We start from the raw sequence: 17307 nt of genomic DNA, 5'->3' as shown, positions 1-17307 counted from the left end.
GGTGTTGGAAGGTGCATGCAAACACCAGAGCACTGCTGCTGAGCCAAAGTCACTCCCAGACACTGCCCAGGCCTGGATTGAGCCTTCTGGTTCTCCAAAAGCTCACAGTGCAACAGAAACACACCAACTGGCCACTGCAAAGCACCAGCTCTTACTGACCAACACACCTCTTTGGGCTTTGTCAGGAAGAAACCTCTGTAAGAGCCAAAGGGAAGCTTATTTATCCCTCCTTCACCACAGGGAGGTGTTTTACCAACTGGTAACTGAAGGACACTGCTCTTCATGGCTTAATCACCCAACAGGGAGCTTTGCTGAAGTCTGTGGTTTTTCATTCAGCAGGTCACATCCCTACAGAAGTCACCAAAGACATTCTGGGAGGAGGGAGGCAAGGTTCTCAGAAACAAAGCAAAGAAAATCCCCTTCTCTGGATAGTTTTCAGGCTCTCTGCACACAGATGACTAACACAAAAGGAATATAATTTTTCTCAGTGGGGGACTTTTTTTTAATACTTTCAGAAACAGCAGGAAGGGGATGATATTTTTTTTTTCAGTGCAGAGAGTGAGCAGTGTGAAAAGATGACCAAATGCTGCCCTCAGAAAGGACAGAATAGGCCAATAAAAGGAATTTCAGTGGGTGCAGAATTGCCCAAGTGAAGAGTCCCATGGTTTTTCTATTTCATGCCTTCCTGAGGGAGGCCACAGGAGTTGCTCATGTGTTCCCATCTGCCCTCCTCCCTGCTGACTCGTGCTGTGACACTGCTAACAGGGTGTTCTTTTCTCTCCTTGCTTCCCTGGGCATGTTCCCTGAATTAGGACACATTACTACGAGGCACTGGGACGGTACGTGTTCTCCATACCCCTCTAATGCTGCCTGGGTGTAAGACCCACTCTCTTCATCCTCTTCAAACTCCCAAATTCCCATTAATGCTGAATATCAGCTCTCCTTTTTGGTGTCAGCAGGGCTGAAATAGAGATACCGATCACCATGACAGCTCCAGAAAATACTCCCAACTCAGGGCAAGCAGTGATCCATGTTCTGGCTATTTTCTAGGTTTGGGGATTTTTAGAGATTCTAGATGGGCTCACACACCTACACATTCTCTGATCACAGCAGAGTGAAGTACACCCTGGCAGGTTCATGCAAAAATTCCATGTGGTTTTGGCTAAACACAGACACTTGAACAGGAGGAGATGCCAGGTACTGATTTTTTTCCCCTCTGCACCTTAGCAGGTTTACTTGCCTCCCATTTCAGAGGAAGGCCACTGCAGCACTGTCCTACAGATTATTTTACACAATGCATACCCACATTTCTCCCAATGGTTTTTGCTTTAACCAAATGACAAGATAATATTGCTTCTCCAGTCTTTAAAAGATGGAAAAAAAAAAAAAAATAGCAGCCCTGCTGTCTTCTGCAAATTCTAGTAAGAAACTGAAATTGTTTCCAATACCTCCATGTCCATAACTCAATGATTCAAGCTGCCTACAGATTTTACTTTAGTCCTCAGAAAACACAAAGTCCAAACAAAGCAAAATACAAGTGATGAAATGTGAAACAGAGGGACTGAGAGGAGGCAAGCAGGGAATTAAGTGCTGGCACACCCAAGGCTTTGAATAGATCCTAGTGAATTCAGTAGAAACACTCTGCAGTTAAAAAAAGGGATGAAAGGTGGAAAAGCCAGCAAGGATGAGAACATGACCAGGAGGCAGAGCTGGTGCAGACTGAGGGATTTGGGAGGCAAAGGCCACACATCACAGAGATGGGAAGTATCCAGGAGGCTTCTCTGAAATCCATAACCAAGTCTTTTGCAACAAGGGAAAAAGCTTATTCCTGAGAGCCCATCTCAAATTTAACTTTGAGCTCGGTGAGGTGTATTTTGGAAATGTGGTGAATGTGCTGTGCACATTAACAGAGTACAGGTAGTCACAAATGACAAAATACATTTACAGTGTTGGTTTAAGAAAGTCATCCTGTGAAAGAGGACACACACAAAGGTTGTTTCTTGTATTTGTGAACTCTGTAGCTCTGTTCAGTCATTGATTTTCCTATGATGGCTCTTCAGCATTATAATAAACTGAGACAGATGGAGCCTGTCATTCTTGTCTTTGTAACAGGTTGTCTTTACCATCTCCATATCTTGACTTGTCTTTTTTGCTCATTAGCTCCAGTTCCAGAGACAGCCAGCTGGCAATTGTTTGCCAAGAGGAAGTGTCTCAGGATGAGACTTATGATGAAAATTTGAATGAAGACATTGAGTACTGTAGTGAACCAAGTCTGCTCTCTACCGAAATGTGAGCTTTGCAGCTTTAGTCAAGGTGTTTGGGTGGTTCTTTAATTAAGGGGGAGAGGTGGGAAGAGGTGACATTTTTCTACAAAAATTTCAGTTTATGGGAGAAAGTCAGAAAATTTTACACAACTCAAATATGAGAAAATAATTTCTTTTAAAAATGCTGTTCAGCCCTTGAAGTAACATTGAAGAGGATATTTTTCACCTAGGATTTTCCTTCTCTGAATGAGACATCTGGATCTGCAGGGCTGCCCCCTACACTCACTTCTACCTCCTGATGTTCCCAGAGCTCATTTTTAGAGGGTTCTCTGTCTCGCTGTCTCTTGTTACTGCTCCTGGATAGTTTGAAGCTAGCTCACTCCTGCATCCCTTTGCTGGCATGACCTTCCTGGCTTCCTTGCTGGAAGAGGGCTTCTTCTGCCTCATATCAGCTGCTTTCCTAAATCCCTCTGCTCTCCTTCCCAGGCTTGCATACCAGGATGATGAAAACAGACAACTCACTCCGCCAGAAAACAACAAAGGAGAGGACACCCGGCCCTCTCCGAAGAAGGGGTTTCTGTGCTCCTCAGCTCTAGGTAACCTCCCAGCAGGGCTGGGCTGTGTTTCCTCTGCCTTGATGGAGTTCTCCCATCTCCCAGGAGGAATCCCAGCCTGTGTGGGCACGGGTGTTGCTGTTTGCTGCATTCAGGAATCCCAGGGCGTGCAGACAATCCTGATCAGGCTCTGCTGGCTTCACACTCGGCCAGCAGATGAACCTGTGGCTGTTTGGACAGTGCCTGTGATGTTTGATGAAGGCAGCCTGTGAATTAGGGCAGTTTATCTGAGAGCTGTAGACTCTCTAAACAATCACCAGGGAGTCACTGAATGGGTGAGCCTGGAGTCTGCGGTGTTCTGCTCTGTGTGTATTCAGCAAGGAGAAATGAGAGATTGTCTCCTTTGTCTGCTACCAGGAACACACTGAATGTCAGATTAAGTTAATAAAACATAAATTTGCCTTCTGTTTTAATTGTACCTGGAGATTTTCAAGTGTTTCACTGCCAGATGAAACCCATAAATCACAAGGTTTTATGAAAGTACCAAGAGAGTCTGTGACAAAATTAACTCTTTCAGGTATAGCGTTTTTCAGCCTTTTTCTGAGTATTGGTGGGGTGAAAAAGGGCACTGAAGGGAGAAACTAAAAAGAATCATGTGCATAAAATACACTTTTACAGAATAACAGTGACAGACTAGGTAGTGTCATGTTTAAAGTGAGGTTACACTCAAATCCTTCAGGTTGCTTCAGTGTTCTAATAACATTTACTTCAAACCTTAAAATATCAGGCAATGACAACTTCTGTATCTATCTGTAAGGCAGTCAGCCCTTGATACAATGCTTCAGTAACTACATTCTAGTGAATATTTATATACTGATGTCATTCTCACTTTACTAGTTGGGATTTTTCTCTAGAAAGATGAAATACTTTAAACTGCATTCTAATATTCATTCTCTGGGTTATAACATATTTTCTCCAACCCTGAGAAGGCTTTTTCTCAACAAGCCAATGCTATAGATACTTACTACTTGTAGAATTCTAATTTTCTTGCCTTCTTTAGAAAAATGTCAACAAAATCAAACAAGACCACAAAATATTTGTGTGCCATGTATTAAATCTTTAATACTGGATTTATTTGCCATTTTTCAGAAGTAAAGCACTTGATCATAAATACACTTCTCAGTAGTTTTAAAATCCTGATTGGGAATACCTTTCTCATATTTAGAGAAGGGAAGTTTAATTTTACAGTGAGTAAACAATGTGACTGTTCCAACAGTTCCCTCTAAAATCTTTTTTTTTTTTTCCTCTTCCCTTCCTTCCAAATTCCAAAAATGCTTCGTGTCTGGTCTAAGTCACCTTCCATTCACCAGTAAATTCCCCATTGATGAATTCAGCTGCCCTTGACCTTGCTGTAGACACATAAAGTGTGGTATGGCTGGCAGCTGAGGGACACAGATCACATGCAAGCAGGGTTCCAGTGTCACCTGAGCAGCACAATGTCCCCGTCCGCATGTTGTGCACAGCCAGCACGGCGCCAGAGTCTCAGCTGCCCCCGTCCTGCTGACGGCTCTGCCTCAGCCCCTGAGTCTGAGAGCACTGCCACTACTCATGAGGGAAACCAGCTGCACGTGTTTTAGAGGAGAAAAGTGCTCAGGATCCTACCTTGCAGCTTGCTTGGAAGGTGGAGTTGATCGGTTTGGGATGCGCTTCCCGTAGATTTGCTTTGGAGAGGGCGCGGTGTTGAGGGGAAGCAGACAGAGCCTAAAGCTTGTGTGTGTTTGCTGCACAAAAAGAAACTGAAAACAGATGACCAGTAGTGTATTATGAGTGATGGACACATTGTGTGTGTTTGCTGCACAGAAAGAAACTGAAAACAGACCACCTGTAGTGTATTATGAGTGATGGACACATTGTGTGTGTTTGCTGCACAAAAAGAAACTGAAAACAGATGACCTGTAGTGTATTATGAGTGATGGACACATTGTGTGTGTTTGCTGCACAAAAAGAAACTGAAAACAGACCACCTGTAGTGTATTATGAGTGATGGACACATTGTGTGTGTTGCTGTTTCAGGTCGAAGAGCATCTTTTCACTTAGAGTGTTTGAAAAGACAGAAGAACCAGGGTGTGGATGTCTCGCAGAAGACAGTCCTGCCTTTGCATCTGGTCCATCATCAGGTGAGTGTTAACAACCCCTGGCACCTGCAGTGCCCCCCAGAGCATCCCAACCCACTGTTTAAAAACCATTTGGGATAGATTCTCAGCCATAGCAAAGGCCCTGGTTTTAGCAATCGGGATTTTTATCATTCCCAGAATGCTACAGGAATATGTCCCTTGGAGTCAGCCACAGTTAGCGCTTCCTGATGCCCGTGAAAGAATAAAATAAAATACTTAGCAAAAAGGTGAAATAACTACCCAGACTGCATGCTGCAGTGCAATTACATTGGCTTTGATGGCAGTATGCAAATTAATAAAGTGTGCACTGTCTACTTCAATATTAATTAAAGGTAACCAGTAAGTGTAATTAACCATTTTAAAACATAAACTGATTACAAGTAATCAATCAGCTTCTTAAGCCCTTTATAACTGTGTTCAGCAGCCTAGCAAATGTATGCCTAAACACGTAGCTAGATGATTAGCCAGCTGTCAGGCTCCAGAGAGCTGTGTCTTTTGGTTTGACAATGCCACTTTTTGTCACCATAAAAGAAACAGGTGCAGATGGCAGTGCCAGCCTTGCAGGTGTGGCATCCTGCTCTGTGCAGTCCCCCCCAGGCAGGGCAGAATGGCCTTGCTGCTTCTTTAGGCTGCCACAAGGGCAGAAAATGCTGCACAGCAGGAATGGGAGGAGTGAGAAGTCAGAGGAGTGTGCTTGAGGCTCCCTGGCTTTTCTCACCTCCACTTCCACAGAGTTATCCTTTAATTCTCGAGCTCCAGAAAGCAGAGTCTGCAGACAGTTACAGCTGTGGCAGGGACAACAATGTGTTGGAGCAGGGAGGATTGGTGAGGAAACAGCTTCCCACGTTCCCCAGAGCACCAACAGCCCTGCTGAGACTCCCTGCCCTCCCAGGCAGAGGGAACACAGGCCTCTCAGCTCACACAGATGACAGAATCACCTCCCTCCAACCTCTACAAGTAAAATGGAGCTACTTCACCCTTCCTCATCCCATTATGCAGCCCAAGAGCTGGAGGGAAGGAGCTCTGCCCACACAAGTGTCACTCAGCCAGACTGAAGGGCTGCCCTCAAAGAGGCATCTGGCTGCCAGCTGTGCACATTTACAAAAATGCTAACCACCAACAGTGCCTAAAATAAGGCCACAGATTGGAAAGGTTGCCTCTGCTACACCTAATGGATTCTGCTGCTGTGGATGCTTGAAGGGGTGTTCTCATGGAATACCTGTACATCATCATATGTAAATGTATTCAGCTGAAGCTCAAAGCAATCCTACAGAGCTTCTTTCAGCTCCCTCAATCCTTACATTTTCGATAAAACATTTTGTGTAAGTTTCTGCCAACAAGCTGAAAAATTGGTTCCATTGTCCTGCCTGAGAGATCCAGGTCTCTCCCTGAAGTCCTGGCAGTTTAAGGATGTGCTGAGGCCATCACAGCCTGCAGGGTATGACTTATTCAGAAGAAGTTTTAAGGGCTTTATCACAGAAATTTGATAGGAGAATGACATCTAATTCCTGAGAAAGCCTTGGTGAACTTGCAGGTGACTAAGAATTAATTCTTTTTTTCAGTGTCAGTTTACCTGACACTGAAGTCATCAGCACAACATAATTATCATTTCCCAAGGATTTCAGTGGCAGATGGACTGAGCTTCACTGAACATCAGATAGCTTTAATTGAGCTGTCCAGTTTAAATCAATTGAGTCCCACTGTGGTCAGTGGAGGGAAGGAGCATCACCAAGGGCAAGTTTAAGTCTTGTGTAAGAGGCAGTGTTTTCAGGCAGGCATTGGAGGGAGGTTTGCCAGTGCCTCTCTGCACAGTTAGACTAAATGCAGAGCTCTCCCCCAGCCTGAACACAACACAATCCACAGGCTTCTGTAGTTTCTGTGCATTTATTTCATTGCTCAGCCATGGGCTCTGTGAGATGAACTCATGACTCTGACTCTTGCTTATAGAACAAGGAGGCAGTCACCATCAGGCATCAGATCAGCCCTGTGCAAGAAGAGGCCTCTTGAGGAATTTATTATAACAGGAGGCTGAATGACTCAGAGGTTGTGTGCATGATTACAGGAAGGACTGGATGGCTGAAAGTGTAATCATCAGATATTGATCCTCCCACCAACAGCAGATGCCTTAAAATCCAGTGGTGGATTTCAAGTTATTGCCAACTGCACACACAATCTAAAATTCACATCTGGTATCTGTTGAGGTTCCTCAGTAGACACTTAAAACAGCAAGTGCCAATAAAAGCCTGTGCTATGTCTGGTGTCAGTGGTGGGAAAACGAGCTGCTGTCTCCCCCACTGGAGAAGAGGTGATGTTTCTGGCAGTGCAGATGGGGCTGCATCCCTCCTTGCAGTACTGTGGGAATGGGGCTGCATCCCTCCTGGCAGTGCCATGGGAATGGGGCTGCATCCCTCCTGGCAGTGCTGTGGGAATGGGGCTGCATCCCTCCTGGCAGTGCTGTGGGAATGGGGCTGCATCCCTCCTGGCAGTGCTGTAGGAATGGGGCTGCATCCCTCCTGGCAGTGCTGTAGGAATGGGGCTGCATCCCTCCTGGCAGTGCTGTAGGAATGGGGCTGCATCCCTCCTGGCAGTGCTGTAGGAATGGGGCTGCATCCCTCCTGGCAGTGCTGTAGGAATGGGGCTGCATCCCTCCTGGCAGTGCCATGGGAATGGGGCTGCATCCCTCCTGACAGTGCCATGGGAATGGGGCTGCATCCCTCCTGGCAGTGCTGTGGGAATGGGGCTGCATCCCTCCTGGCAGTGCTGTGGGAATGGGGCTGCATCCCTCCTGGCAGTGCTGTGGGAATGGGGCTGCATCCCTCCTGGCAGTGTTGCGGCTCCCAGAAAATTTTTTTTCTGAAAATTTCCAATCCAGTGCTATGGCACTAGCACAGGGTACACCACTCAAAGGGAAGCTTGCAAAATGAGTTTGCAGCACACATCCAAATCCTTCAAGAAGCTGGCAGCTGTTTTCACAAGCCTCGAGACTCTCCTGCCCTTTTGCTGATGGTTCCTCCTTGTTCCAGCCCTGCAAGCTCTCACTCACTGTCCCTCCTGTGTCCGCAGGCATTAGCAGTGGCCGGCCTGAGTCCCCTGCTCCAGCGAAGCCATTCCCCCACCATGTTCTCTCGGCTGTGTGCTACACCCCCGGCCACGCCCTGCAACCGAGGCTGGCCGCAACAGAGCATCCCAACGCTGCGCCTCGACGGGGCGGAATCCTCGGAGAAGCTCAACAGCAGCTTGCCGTCGGTGCACTGCGGCTCCCGGTACCCCGAGGGCGGCGGCAGCCCCAGGAGAGCCCGGCCGGTGTCGCTGACCGTGCCCAGCCCCAGCGCAGGCAGCAGCCGGCAGTTCCACGGCAGCGCCAGCAGCCTGGTGGAAGCGGTAAGAGCACAGAGCGGGCATCGAGGGGGACACGGGCAGCTCGAAACATGGCCCTGGGAGGGCAGGACAGCCCATCCACTGCAGTGCCACGAGCAGGAGAGCCCTTCTCCCAGCAGGGCTTTGGAAGAGTGAATGGGAGAAGGAGAGGCAGCAGTAAAGAGGGTTGTGCTGGAGGTGCGGCAGGGTTGCACGGTACTAACACGTGTCTTTGTGTTCTGGTTCCCCACCTGCTTTTGAAGGTCTTGATTTCGGAAGGACTGATGCAGTTTGCTCAAGATCCAAAGTTCATTGAGGTCACAACCCAGGAGCTCGCAGACGCCTGCGACATGACGATAGAAGAGATGGAAAATGCAGCAGACAACATTCTCAATGGTAACAGCAAGCAGAGCCCCAATGGCAACCTCTTGCCTTTTGCTAACTGCAGGGACCCAGGGCAGGACAGTGCAGGAGAGGAAGAGGAAGAGGTGCAGAACCCGGATTGTAGGATAAGTCAGGAGGAGCTCAAGGACAGCAGGATTTATATCAGCAGCCTGTAGTTGCCAGGGCTGGAAGCGATGCTGGTTTTTTATTTGTTTCAATGTTCCTAATGGGTTTGTTTCAGAAGTGCCTCACTGTTCTCGTGACCTGGAGTAACCGGAACAGCGTTCTTCATTCATTTCTGTTGGGACGAGTCGCAGAGTTGGGTGGTGTAAGAAAGCTTTTCAGGAGCGGATATAACCCCAGCACGTGTCCATGAAGGAAGAGTGAGGAGGAGGAGAAGAAGAGGAGGAGAGCCAGCTCCCTCTTTTTTTCAGTCCCTGCACAAGGAACGACAGCTGCCTCCGGAGCACCAAGGGGAACCTCAGCTTCCTGTGGATGGCCCTAGCCAAAAGGACCCTGCGCCAAACGGGTGTCTTTCAACCTTGCTTGTAAAAATCATTTTGCACATATTCTGTATGAGCCTCACCGTCTCCATAAAGCCAAGGCCCTTTGATTGGGAAGGAGAGGAAGACTTCTGCTGTGGATTCCCACACGGCCACGGGGAGGAGGAAGCAGGAGAAGCCCGAGGCGCGGCCCAGCTCTGCCGAGACTCAGGCAGCGGCCCCTGCCGGCCAATCACAGCTCGGGCGGTCACTAGCCAACCAATCCGAGCTCAGGCAGTCTCCTGCCGGCCAATCAGAGCTTAGCGCGCCAACTGTGCCAGCCAATGGGAGAGCAGGCATGGCCGCGGGGCTGAGGGGCCGCCGGGCCTGTGCAGAGTTCTTCTTGTTTTGCAGTTTGGTATTTTCTTGAAAGCATGTTGCAGTTTTTATTTTGACTATTTTATTATTATTATTATTATTATTATTATTTTGAGGGAGAAGGGAGTGTTTACAGCGTTTTGTAATCACCTACCTTTTTTGTTTTGGTTTATTTTCACCTTTGCAGATGTTAAATTGGTTTGATCATGTTGTATTATTTAAACTGGGGTGGGAGGGGGGGTGTTTCTCCATTGGAATTTGGTAGAAGTATAATGATAGATGAGTTTTACCAACCATTATGTACACCGAGAATTTGTCATTTTATTTACTGGCAAACCTTTTTTTTTTTTTTTTCCGTTTGTCCGTTTGTTGTTGTTTTATAATTTAAAAGATAGTAGGCGATGCACTTGATATAGTCTTGCACATTTGAGTGATTGGTTTGGGTTCTTTTGAGTGTGCGTGTGTGTAGGAGCAGCTCTCCACGCCGGGAGATCTGTACCTGGGGCCATTCGAATGCAAAAACAAACCACTGTCTCTGCTTTCCAAAAGGGAATCGGTAACTTTGCATTTTCTGTTCCACAAGATATGCAAAAACAATGCAATAATATTAATTTTAAAATAAAAATTGTAAGTTGTGTCGGCATTAAAACTGTATAGAGAAAAAAAAAAAATTTACGGGGGTGGGGGGGAGAAACAAAAAAAAAAACAAAAACCTGAAGACGTTAACGCTTCGATATATTCCGTGTGATGTTTTATTGCATTGATAATGTTTCTGTTGAAGAAACCGTTATACTTGAATTCAGGTCAGTTTCAGTATTTTTCAAATATTTTTTTAAAATGAATTGCAATTGTGCCAAGCAAAGATAATGAATTGAATTAAGTTTGTTTAAAAAAAAAAAGAAAAAAAAAGAATCACTTCTTGTATATTTTGCTGCATGTCAAGTGAATCATTTCGTATTTGGAATGTGCCAAGCTTTACCTTTGAACTTTTAAGTGCTTTTTTACGTGTGGTTGGGGAAAGGGTACTATTTCATTACTTTTTTTTTTTTTTCCTTTTTTAATTTGTACGATGAACAAAGTGTACCTGGTGTAAGTAACTATTCTGCAATCCACTGACAGGTTGAACGTTACTGATTTTGCATATCTTGTGTTCATTTTCCTTCTTCCTCACTCCCTTTTAACGTGCACGATGACTTTTATCGGTAGAGAATCTTTCTTCCCGAGACTGGGAACATTTTATTCAGGCTTTGTTTTCTTTCCTTTTGCTCAGTTCCTCTAAAGGTCTCGTCCCACTCAAGGGTGGCAAGACCCCCAAAGCCCATTTGGCAGATCCATCCTTCACGTTCAGCTGGCACCAGCAATTGAAGCAGCAAGGGGAAGGGAAAAAAAATCTGGCCTCAAAATTATTTTATTAAATAGCTGAACCCCCTTCAATTTTAGCAGGATCCTGAGATAAGAAAGGAAAGAATCAGAATAGTTGGGAAAGTAAAGTTATCTAACCCTGGTCTGGGCTGAAAGCAGAGGGAGAGAGCTGTGGATCTTTTTTTGGGAGAATTGCTGCAGTCTGGTCAAGAATGCAGGTGCCAAGTGAGGTTTTGGTGTTCCTGGTGTTCCAATCCTTTTCCCAGACTTTAGTGGATGGGTCAGGTACTAAGTCACAAAACACCTGGCAGCACAGCATGTCCCAGCCACAGTTCCTGAAACTCTCACACACTGATGGTTGGCCCTAACCTCGAGAGAGGCTGAAAAAACAGGCAGGTATTGTTAGATTTTATGCAACTGGTTTTTGTCTAGACTGCTGCTGGTTTTTCTCCCTCCTCGGGATGATTCACAAACTCGCAGATCGGTTCTGAGGTGTGATCTGACTCAGAGCTAAACTTTGAGTCAAAACTTGCACTTCTGCAGATATCTGAGAACACCCTTCACTGCATACATTGATTACATTATTTTTGTAACGCTCTTGTTTTTCTTCTCGATTCTCTGGGGCATGAAGGAGAAATAGCAAAGGGTATTTTTGACTGTACTTTTTGAAGTGGCCAGTATCAGCTCAAGATACCTTGGGAAAAAAACCAAATACTAGAGAAATAGGAATCCATTTGTACAAGCATCTGTGGTCAAAGTCATAATTCAAGGCTTCCCTGGAGAAAGTAACCAGGTGATGGGGGTCAGTCTCATCCTTTCATCCCTGGTGCCTGTATGGAGATGGGCACACACATGTGTCTCCCTGTGAGTTTGCTGCTGCTGCTGTGCTCCAAAGGTACTCAAAAGGGAAAAATGCCGTGTAAGGGCTCCCTAACTCATTTCCTTTCACTGCAAAGTCCATCTGACCCTCCCAATGGAAGATAAGGGTTCTTCACTATTCCTGAAAAATAGCAATTCGTGGTGACAATGAGCATTTTCAATGCTTGACAGCCCATCTTTTAGGATTTTTCTGGATGGGAAGGAAAATGACCTTGTGCCCCAGGCATTCTTTGTGAAAGCTGCTACTGCTCAGGGGTCAGAGCCTACAATGGCCAGGGGAAACCCCTGCTCTCTCCTGCAAGACCCCATAGGTGCTGCAGAGTGGAAAATGTTTGGCTAGCAGAGAATGCAAATGACTTTTACAGTCTGAGGTGCAGGTGTTAAATTTAGTAATTGCTGGTGCCAGCTGTGCAAATTTCTCTTTCTGGGGAGGGTGGCTTTCTTTTTTTTTCCTTTTATCATTTGAGGTACTTCCAATGTGCACATTGTGACAGGCCTGAGCAAAGAGCTGCTGCCTCCTGCGAGTGAGGCAGAGTCTGGGGGACAGTGGGGGAAGGAGGGGGCAGGTTTCATTCCTGGAGTGTTTCCCTGTGCATGGGAGTGGATGGTGGGTACAATCACTGTGCTGTGGATGGAAGCTTTGAAGGAACCCATGGCTGAGAAGTGGCGTGGAAGGAAAAAATGGGGAAAACGATCTGCTGTTTGCCTCTGAGCATCTCTGACTCACAAGAGGACACTGCAGACTAAAGACGTTTCTTATAAAACAACAAACCTCCTCCCTGTATCACTCCTGCTCATTAGTCCAGACAGTACTGGGCCAGCCACATCGAGTGCATTTCTTTTTTTCTTCCCTATTTCTGTGTGGCTGACGTGATGGGAAAGCAAACTCACGATCCAGAGCTGGAGTTCCATTGTCCACAGACCTTTTGTGCATCGTCTGCCTCTTCAGCTGGACATGTGGACGATGATGGTGTCGATGCTGCTGCTACCGCAGGGGTCCCGCCTGTTTTCTTGCCCTGCCCACCACACCCCAGCACGGAGGGACAGCCAGAGAGGCGCCATGTACAGAACCGCATCTATTTCTGCTTTGTTTTCTGACTCACAACCCTGCCCCGGTGACTACGACGACAACAACAACAACAAAAAAAAAAAAAAGGGCAAATGCATTTTTTACATTTCTTGATAATTTCCAAAGCAATGTATCATTGCTTTCTTTAGACTGACGCCAATATAACAGTTGTATGGGTCTCAGCCAGGCTCCTGTGTCTTTTCTGCCTGAGTTTCAGATTGCTGTATGAAATGTATGCGCGTTTGCACACAGACACAACCAGGCCAGGTGGAGGCACCCCGAGCCCGTGGGGTTGCTCACCTGTGTCACACATGGAGATGGAGGCCTTGCTTCGTGTAGATGAGAAACCCCAACCCACTGATCCAGCCATGCTGAGACAGAACTGAGTATCCTGAGACACATCCGTGGTCCTGCTGTGACTGTCCCCACAGCAGGGCCGGTGGGGGGGGAGAGGAACACTGAATGGGGATTTTGGAGCACAATATGGAAGGAGAATCCAGTTGGGGTTTCTGGTAGCAGTGAGATTTTGTCAGTTCCCACAACGAAAACTGTAGTGCACATAAAGAAAACATTCCAGGCCATCAGAAGCCCCAATTCCCATCTTGCTAACATGAGGCTGGAGGGCATTAGAGGCCAAGGAGGTTGTATTGATGCAAAGAATGTGGAAAACGGAACTGGGCCCTGAAAAATTTAATTACATCTTTCCCCTATTTATTTTCTTCTTCAAAGAAGTCTTAAGAAATCCAATTCTCAATAGCTGCACAGGGTTTCTTTTTTTTTTTCTTTGGAATGTTGTGAAACTTTCAAGGTTTTATTCTGGGTGAGCAAGCCCAGGGATCCAGAAGGTTTCCAATTGGATCTCAGTCCGTGGAGCTTTTATCTCTGTTCCTGCTTTGTTTCTGGAAAGCTGAAACCACTCTGGCCTTGCTGCTACAGCTCCCTGAGGTTGGGTGGGTGAGGGCAGAAGCACAGCAGGGGATCTGTCCTCTTCTGAAGACAGATTGGGCTCCACTTGCTTTCAGAAAACTCAGTAGAATCATACTGGAATGGGAAAAAAAAACCCTTTTCTGATACAAACTTTAGTGTTCTAGTTAAATTCTCCATTCTTCTCCTCCCCCTTACAGAGAACTTAACACTTGAGCATAAAAGCCAGGCCTTCTTTAGGGGCACAGGGCTCGACTCAGTTGCCTAAATGTGGGTGTCCACTGTCACTTGAGATACCCTACAGCATCCTCTGCCATGTCTGCCGCAGCTGACGTGGGGAGAGGCACAGCTCTGGCCCAGGCAGGATCTCAGGTGCCAGGGGACAATCAGGCAACTTAATCAAGTCCCTTTCTAAAGGGCTAATTGAGAGGAGCAGCACCAATGACTGATGTAATGAGGGAATCTTCATTAGCATTACCAAGGGCTTAGTTAGGCAGGATCAGGAGCTTGTCTCCACGCTCCCTTGCTGTTGTTTTTCCACCCCATGTCAGGCACTCTGCCTCCACTCCTGCAGCCTGAAGTCGGCAGCGCTCTGCCCGGTCCTTTCCTTAGGCCAGGATTAGCAGCTGCATCCCAGGCCCAGGGGAGCTGGGACAGACCCAGGCCAGAGCAGGCATCACTCCACTCAACCACAGATTTTTCTGCCAGCGTTCCAACAGCCCCTTTCCAAAGCTTTTTCCCTTATTCTAGACAGAGCCACAAACTCAGACACCATTTGTTGGCATCATCATTCAGGTGGTTAAATACCTGTGTTTTTCTGTTAGCTCTTTCCCAGTTAGGCTGAAATGCTTTCAGTATTTTAAGCATCCTAAGTCAGTCTGCTCCCATCTCAAGCACCTAGGTAGACTGGCAGCCAATACTATCTAAACACCATCAATTTTATGATTGCTCATAGAAATGATTGTTTCAAGCTTATTTAGTCTTGACAGTTTGAATGTGGGAAGATTTTGGAGGAGGAGGAGTGAGATTGTAAATATCTCTGACAAACATTGCTGCATCACACACACAAAAAAAAAAGGGGGGAGATACTTATAAAACTGCCTTAAAAATCAATTCTGAATGATGAATCTCCCTCCAAACAATTGCCGCTTGATAGAGCAAGGGATGAGTCACTTTGGGTGAATTCCGGCAAGAAGTGGTTGGAATCTAGTCCGGTTTCAGGAGCGAAAGTGTAATTTAGGAGCTGATTTCTCACTCAGTCTGAATTCACATCAGCACCAAGGACTGAGCACTGCAGGATCCAAAGGATTTAAGGTCTGGGGGGTGCTGTCTGTGCATGGTTTGGGTCTGGCCCGGCAGGTACTGAGTACCGGTGTCTCCCAGTGACTTCAGGGAAGATGGGGTTCCTCAGCACCTCTTAAGTTCAGGCCCTGGAGCACCATTTCCTGCTCTGATCATCAGCTATAAATGTTGATAAATATAAGTGTTTTGCCTTCATTTGAATTGCCCAGAGCTGTAAAATGACCTCTCTCAAGTATAAATCAGTCCAGATATAAACCTCCTCTCCCACTCTTCCCTACACTCCCTGCCCACCTTCCCAGCCCTCCCTTGCACCTCCACCCAAGCCCTTCCCTGCCTCAATTCTTTACCTCCTTCCACACTTTTATATCTAGTTTTCATGAACCCACAGAAATGCTTTTGTAAATACTGCTGTACAGTTTGTAACCGTCATGTAAGCCTGTCATCAGTGCCAGAGTCCGTCTTGCCCTCTCGCACGTTTTAAAATCAACAGAGGAAAGTTAGAGCGAATGGCCCGCCAGTGAGCTATAGGGTCATCTCTGTGTGGGACAAATGTATATTCCTGTAAGATTGCATTTTTATCTAAGGAATGATGTTATTTTAAAATTGCTAATAAATTTCTAAACAATGTCCAGATTTGTTTAATATTGTAAATGGTATCAAAACTCCTTTGACATTGCTCCTTCCTGCCAGCAGTGGCTGAAAATTAAGACAGCTTCCTGCAGCCCCTTATTTTCCATCAGCAGCCCCGCTGCTGTTCAGGGACTCTTGTCCCTATTTAAGGGGCTGCAGAACAGCCTGGACAGCCACAGCCTGCCCTGCTAAACAGTAATTTAGGAAATCCAACAGCTCTCTGTACTGCTGTCACCACAGAAATTCTGCCGCGTCACGATGTCCAACGTGTGACTCACACGCAACCACACGCTTAACGTTTTCTCTACTGGATTCCTTCTTACCAAGCAATGCAACAGAAAACGAATGCCCTCCGCTTAAATACAGCGTAATTAGTATATATATAAGCCATGGAGCTAATGGGATGATAACAAGTAACGTTCCACACATTTGTCTGTCGATTGAGCAAATTTGTTCTACCACGGTTATCAGGAAATTACACCGCAATGCCAGCTGAGCGCTGTTTTTGTATTGCAGCGTTATAAATCAGTGTGCTCAGCCCAAGTACGTCAGTAAGATTCAGTACAATAATGCCTAAAGAAAAAACAATGTTTTTTTTTTCTTTCAGTTACATATGTACATATAAATATTTTTCCCTGACTTGCACAGAACTGCAGGCTTTGCTGCTACTATTAAACAGTGGTGGCACAAAATGTTAAAACCCGGGAGGCGATGAAAACCTGTAGGTGTCATCAGTGCAGGGCAGAAAGATCACCAACAAAAACCTCATTATCTGCAGGCTCAGACTGGCCACCACTTAGACATTTACCACCCCAAAACCACATGCAAATGCCATGCTCATGGCTGTTGGTCAAAGCATAGCAAAGGGCTCAGCTTTGCTGGAAAACTCCCCGAGTTACAGCTCAGTGTGAGACCACGAGGTGAAATCCATGGCAAAGAACAGGTGAAAGTGGCAGTGGGCGTGCTGCAGTGTGAAAACAGTGTGAAAACAGTGTGAAAACAGTGTGAAACCTGGAGTGAAAGCTGTGAGACAGCTGAAACGGGCTGAGTGAGCATCAGGAACGAGTAACAGGTTTGCACAGTCCCCTGTGAAGTGGATGCATTTAGAACAGGCCCACAAGTGGAAAAGCAGAGCATACACCTATCATGCTTTTTGTTCAGCAGCTGCAGAGCGCTGCTGATGTCAGTCTTTAATGCTAAATTCGGCATTTCCCCGAAGCCAGAGACATGCACTGGCAGTTCCACCTCAATACGAGGAACTTTTTTACATCCAGGGAGCTGTCAGGGCGGCCGTGGAGTCTCCCTCTCTGGAGACATCCCAAACCCACCTGGACGCGTTCCTGCTCCAGGTGACCCTGCCTCGGCAGGGCTGCTGGGACAGATGACCTCCAGAAGGGACCCTGTGACGAGCACACAAACCTCGGCACCCGCAGATGGCAGCAGCTTTGCCTCTTTAACCCGCACCTCAGCTCCCGGCCGGCGCTGTCCGCGGCGGGGAGGAGCCGCTCCCGGCCCCGGCCCTGCCGCCCTCCCGCCGGCCCCACACGG

The 17307-nt window shown here is 46.7% G+C and overlaps 1 protein-coding gene and 1 long non-coding RNA gene across 2 annotated transcripts in view; one reads left to right on the top strand and one right to left on the bottom strand.

The window, feature by feature from the left end:
- The window catches only part of CACNA1C (calcium voltage-gated channel subunit alpha1 C), a 465827-nt gene extending 454438 nt beyond the window's left edge, over positions 1-11389 (top strand). The window contains exons 44-48 of the mRNA XM_058853070.1: positions 2161-2289; positions 2751-2860; positions 4892-4995; positions 8056-8373; positions 8613-11389. Coding sequence (XP_058709053.1) covers positions 2161-2289; positions 2751-2860; positions 4892-4995; positions 8056-8373; positions 8613-8909 — 958 coding nt within the window. The 3' untranslated portion in view covers positions 8910-11389. The remainder of the gene's footprint in view (positions 1-2160; positions 2290-2750; positions 2861-4891; positions 4996-8055; positions 8374-8612) is intronic.
- LOC131586195 (uncharacterized) lies at positions 10479-17266 on the bottom strand. The gene is made up of 2 exons (XR_009279111.1): positions 17088-17266; positions 10479-15288 (listed from the first exon to the last, which is right to left on the bottom strand). It is a non-coding gene; the product is annotated as an uncharacterized LOC131586195 (long non-coding RNA).
- Positions 17267-17307: the final 41 nt, after the last annotated feature.

This window comes from Poecile atricapillus, chromosome 18 (genome assembly GCF_030490865.1).
Source record: "Poecile atricapillus isolate bPoeAtr1 chromosome 18, bPoeAtr1.hap1, whole genome shotgun sequence".
Taxonomy (NCBI): Eukaryota; Metazoa; Chordata; class Aves; order Passeriformes; family Paridae; genus Poecile; species Poecile atricapillus.
The sequence above is the reverse complement of the archived record's forward strand: the minus strand, read 5'-3'. Positions and strand labels throughout refer to the sequence as shown.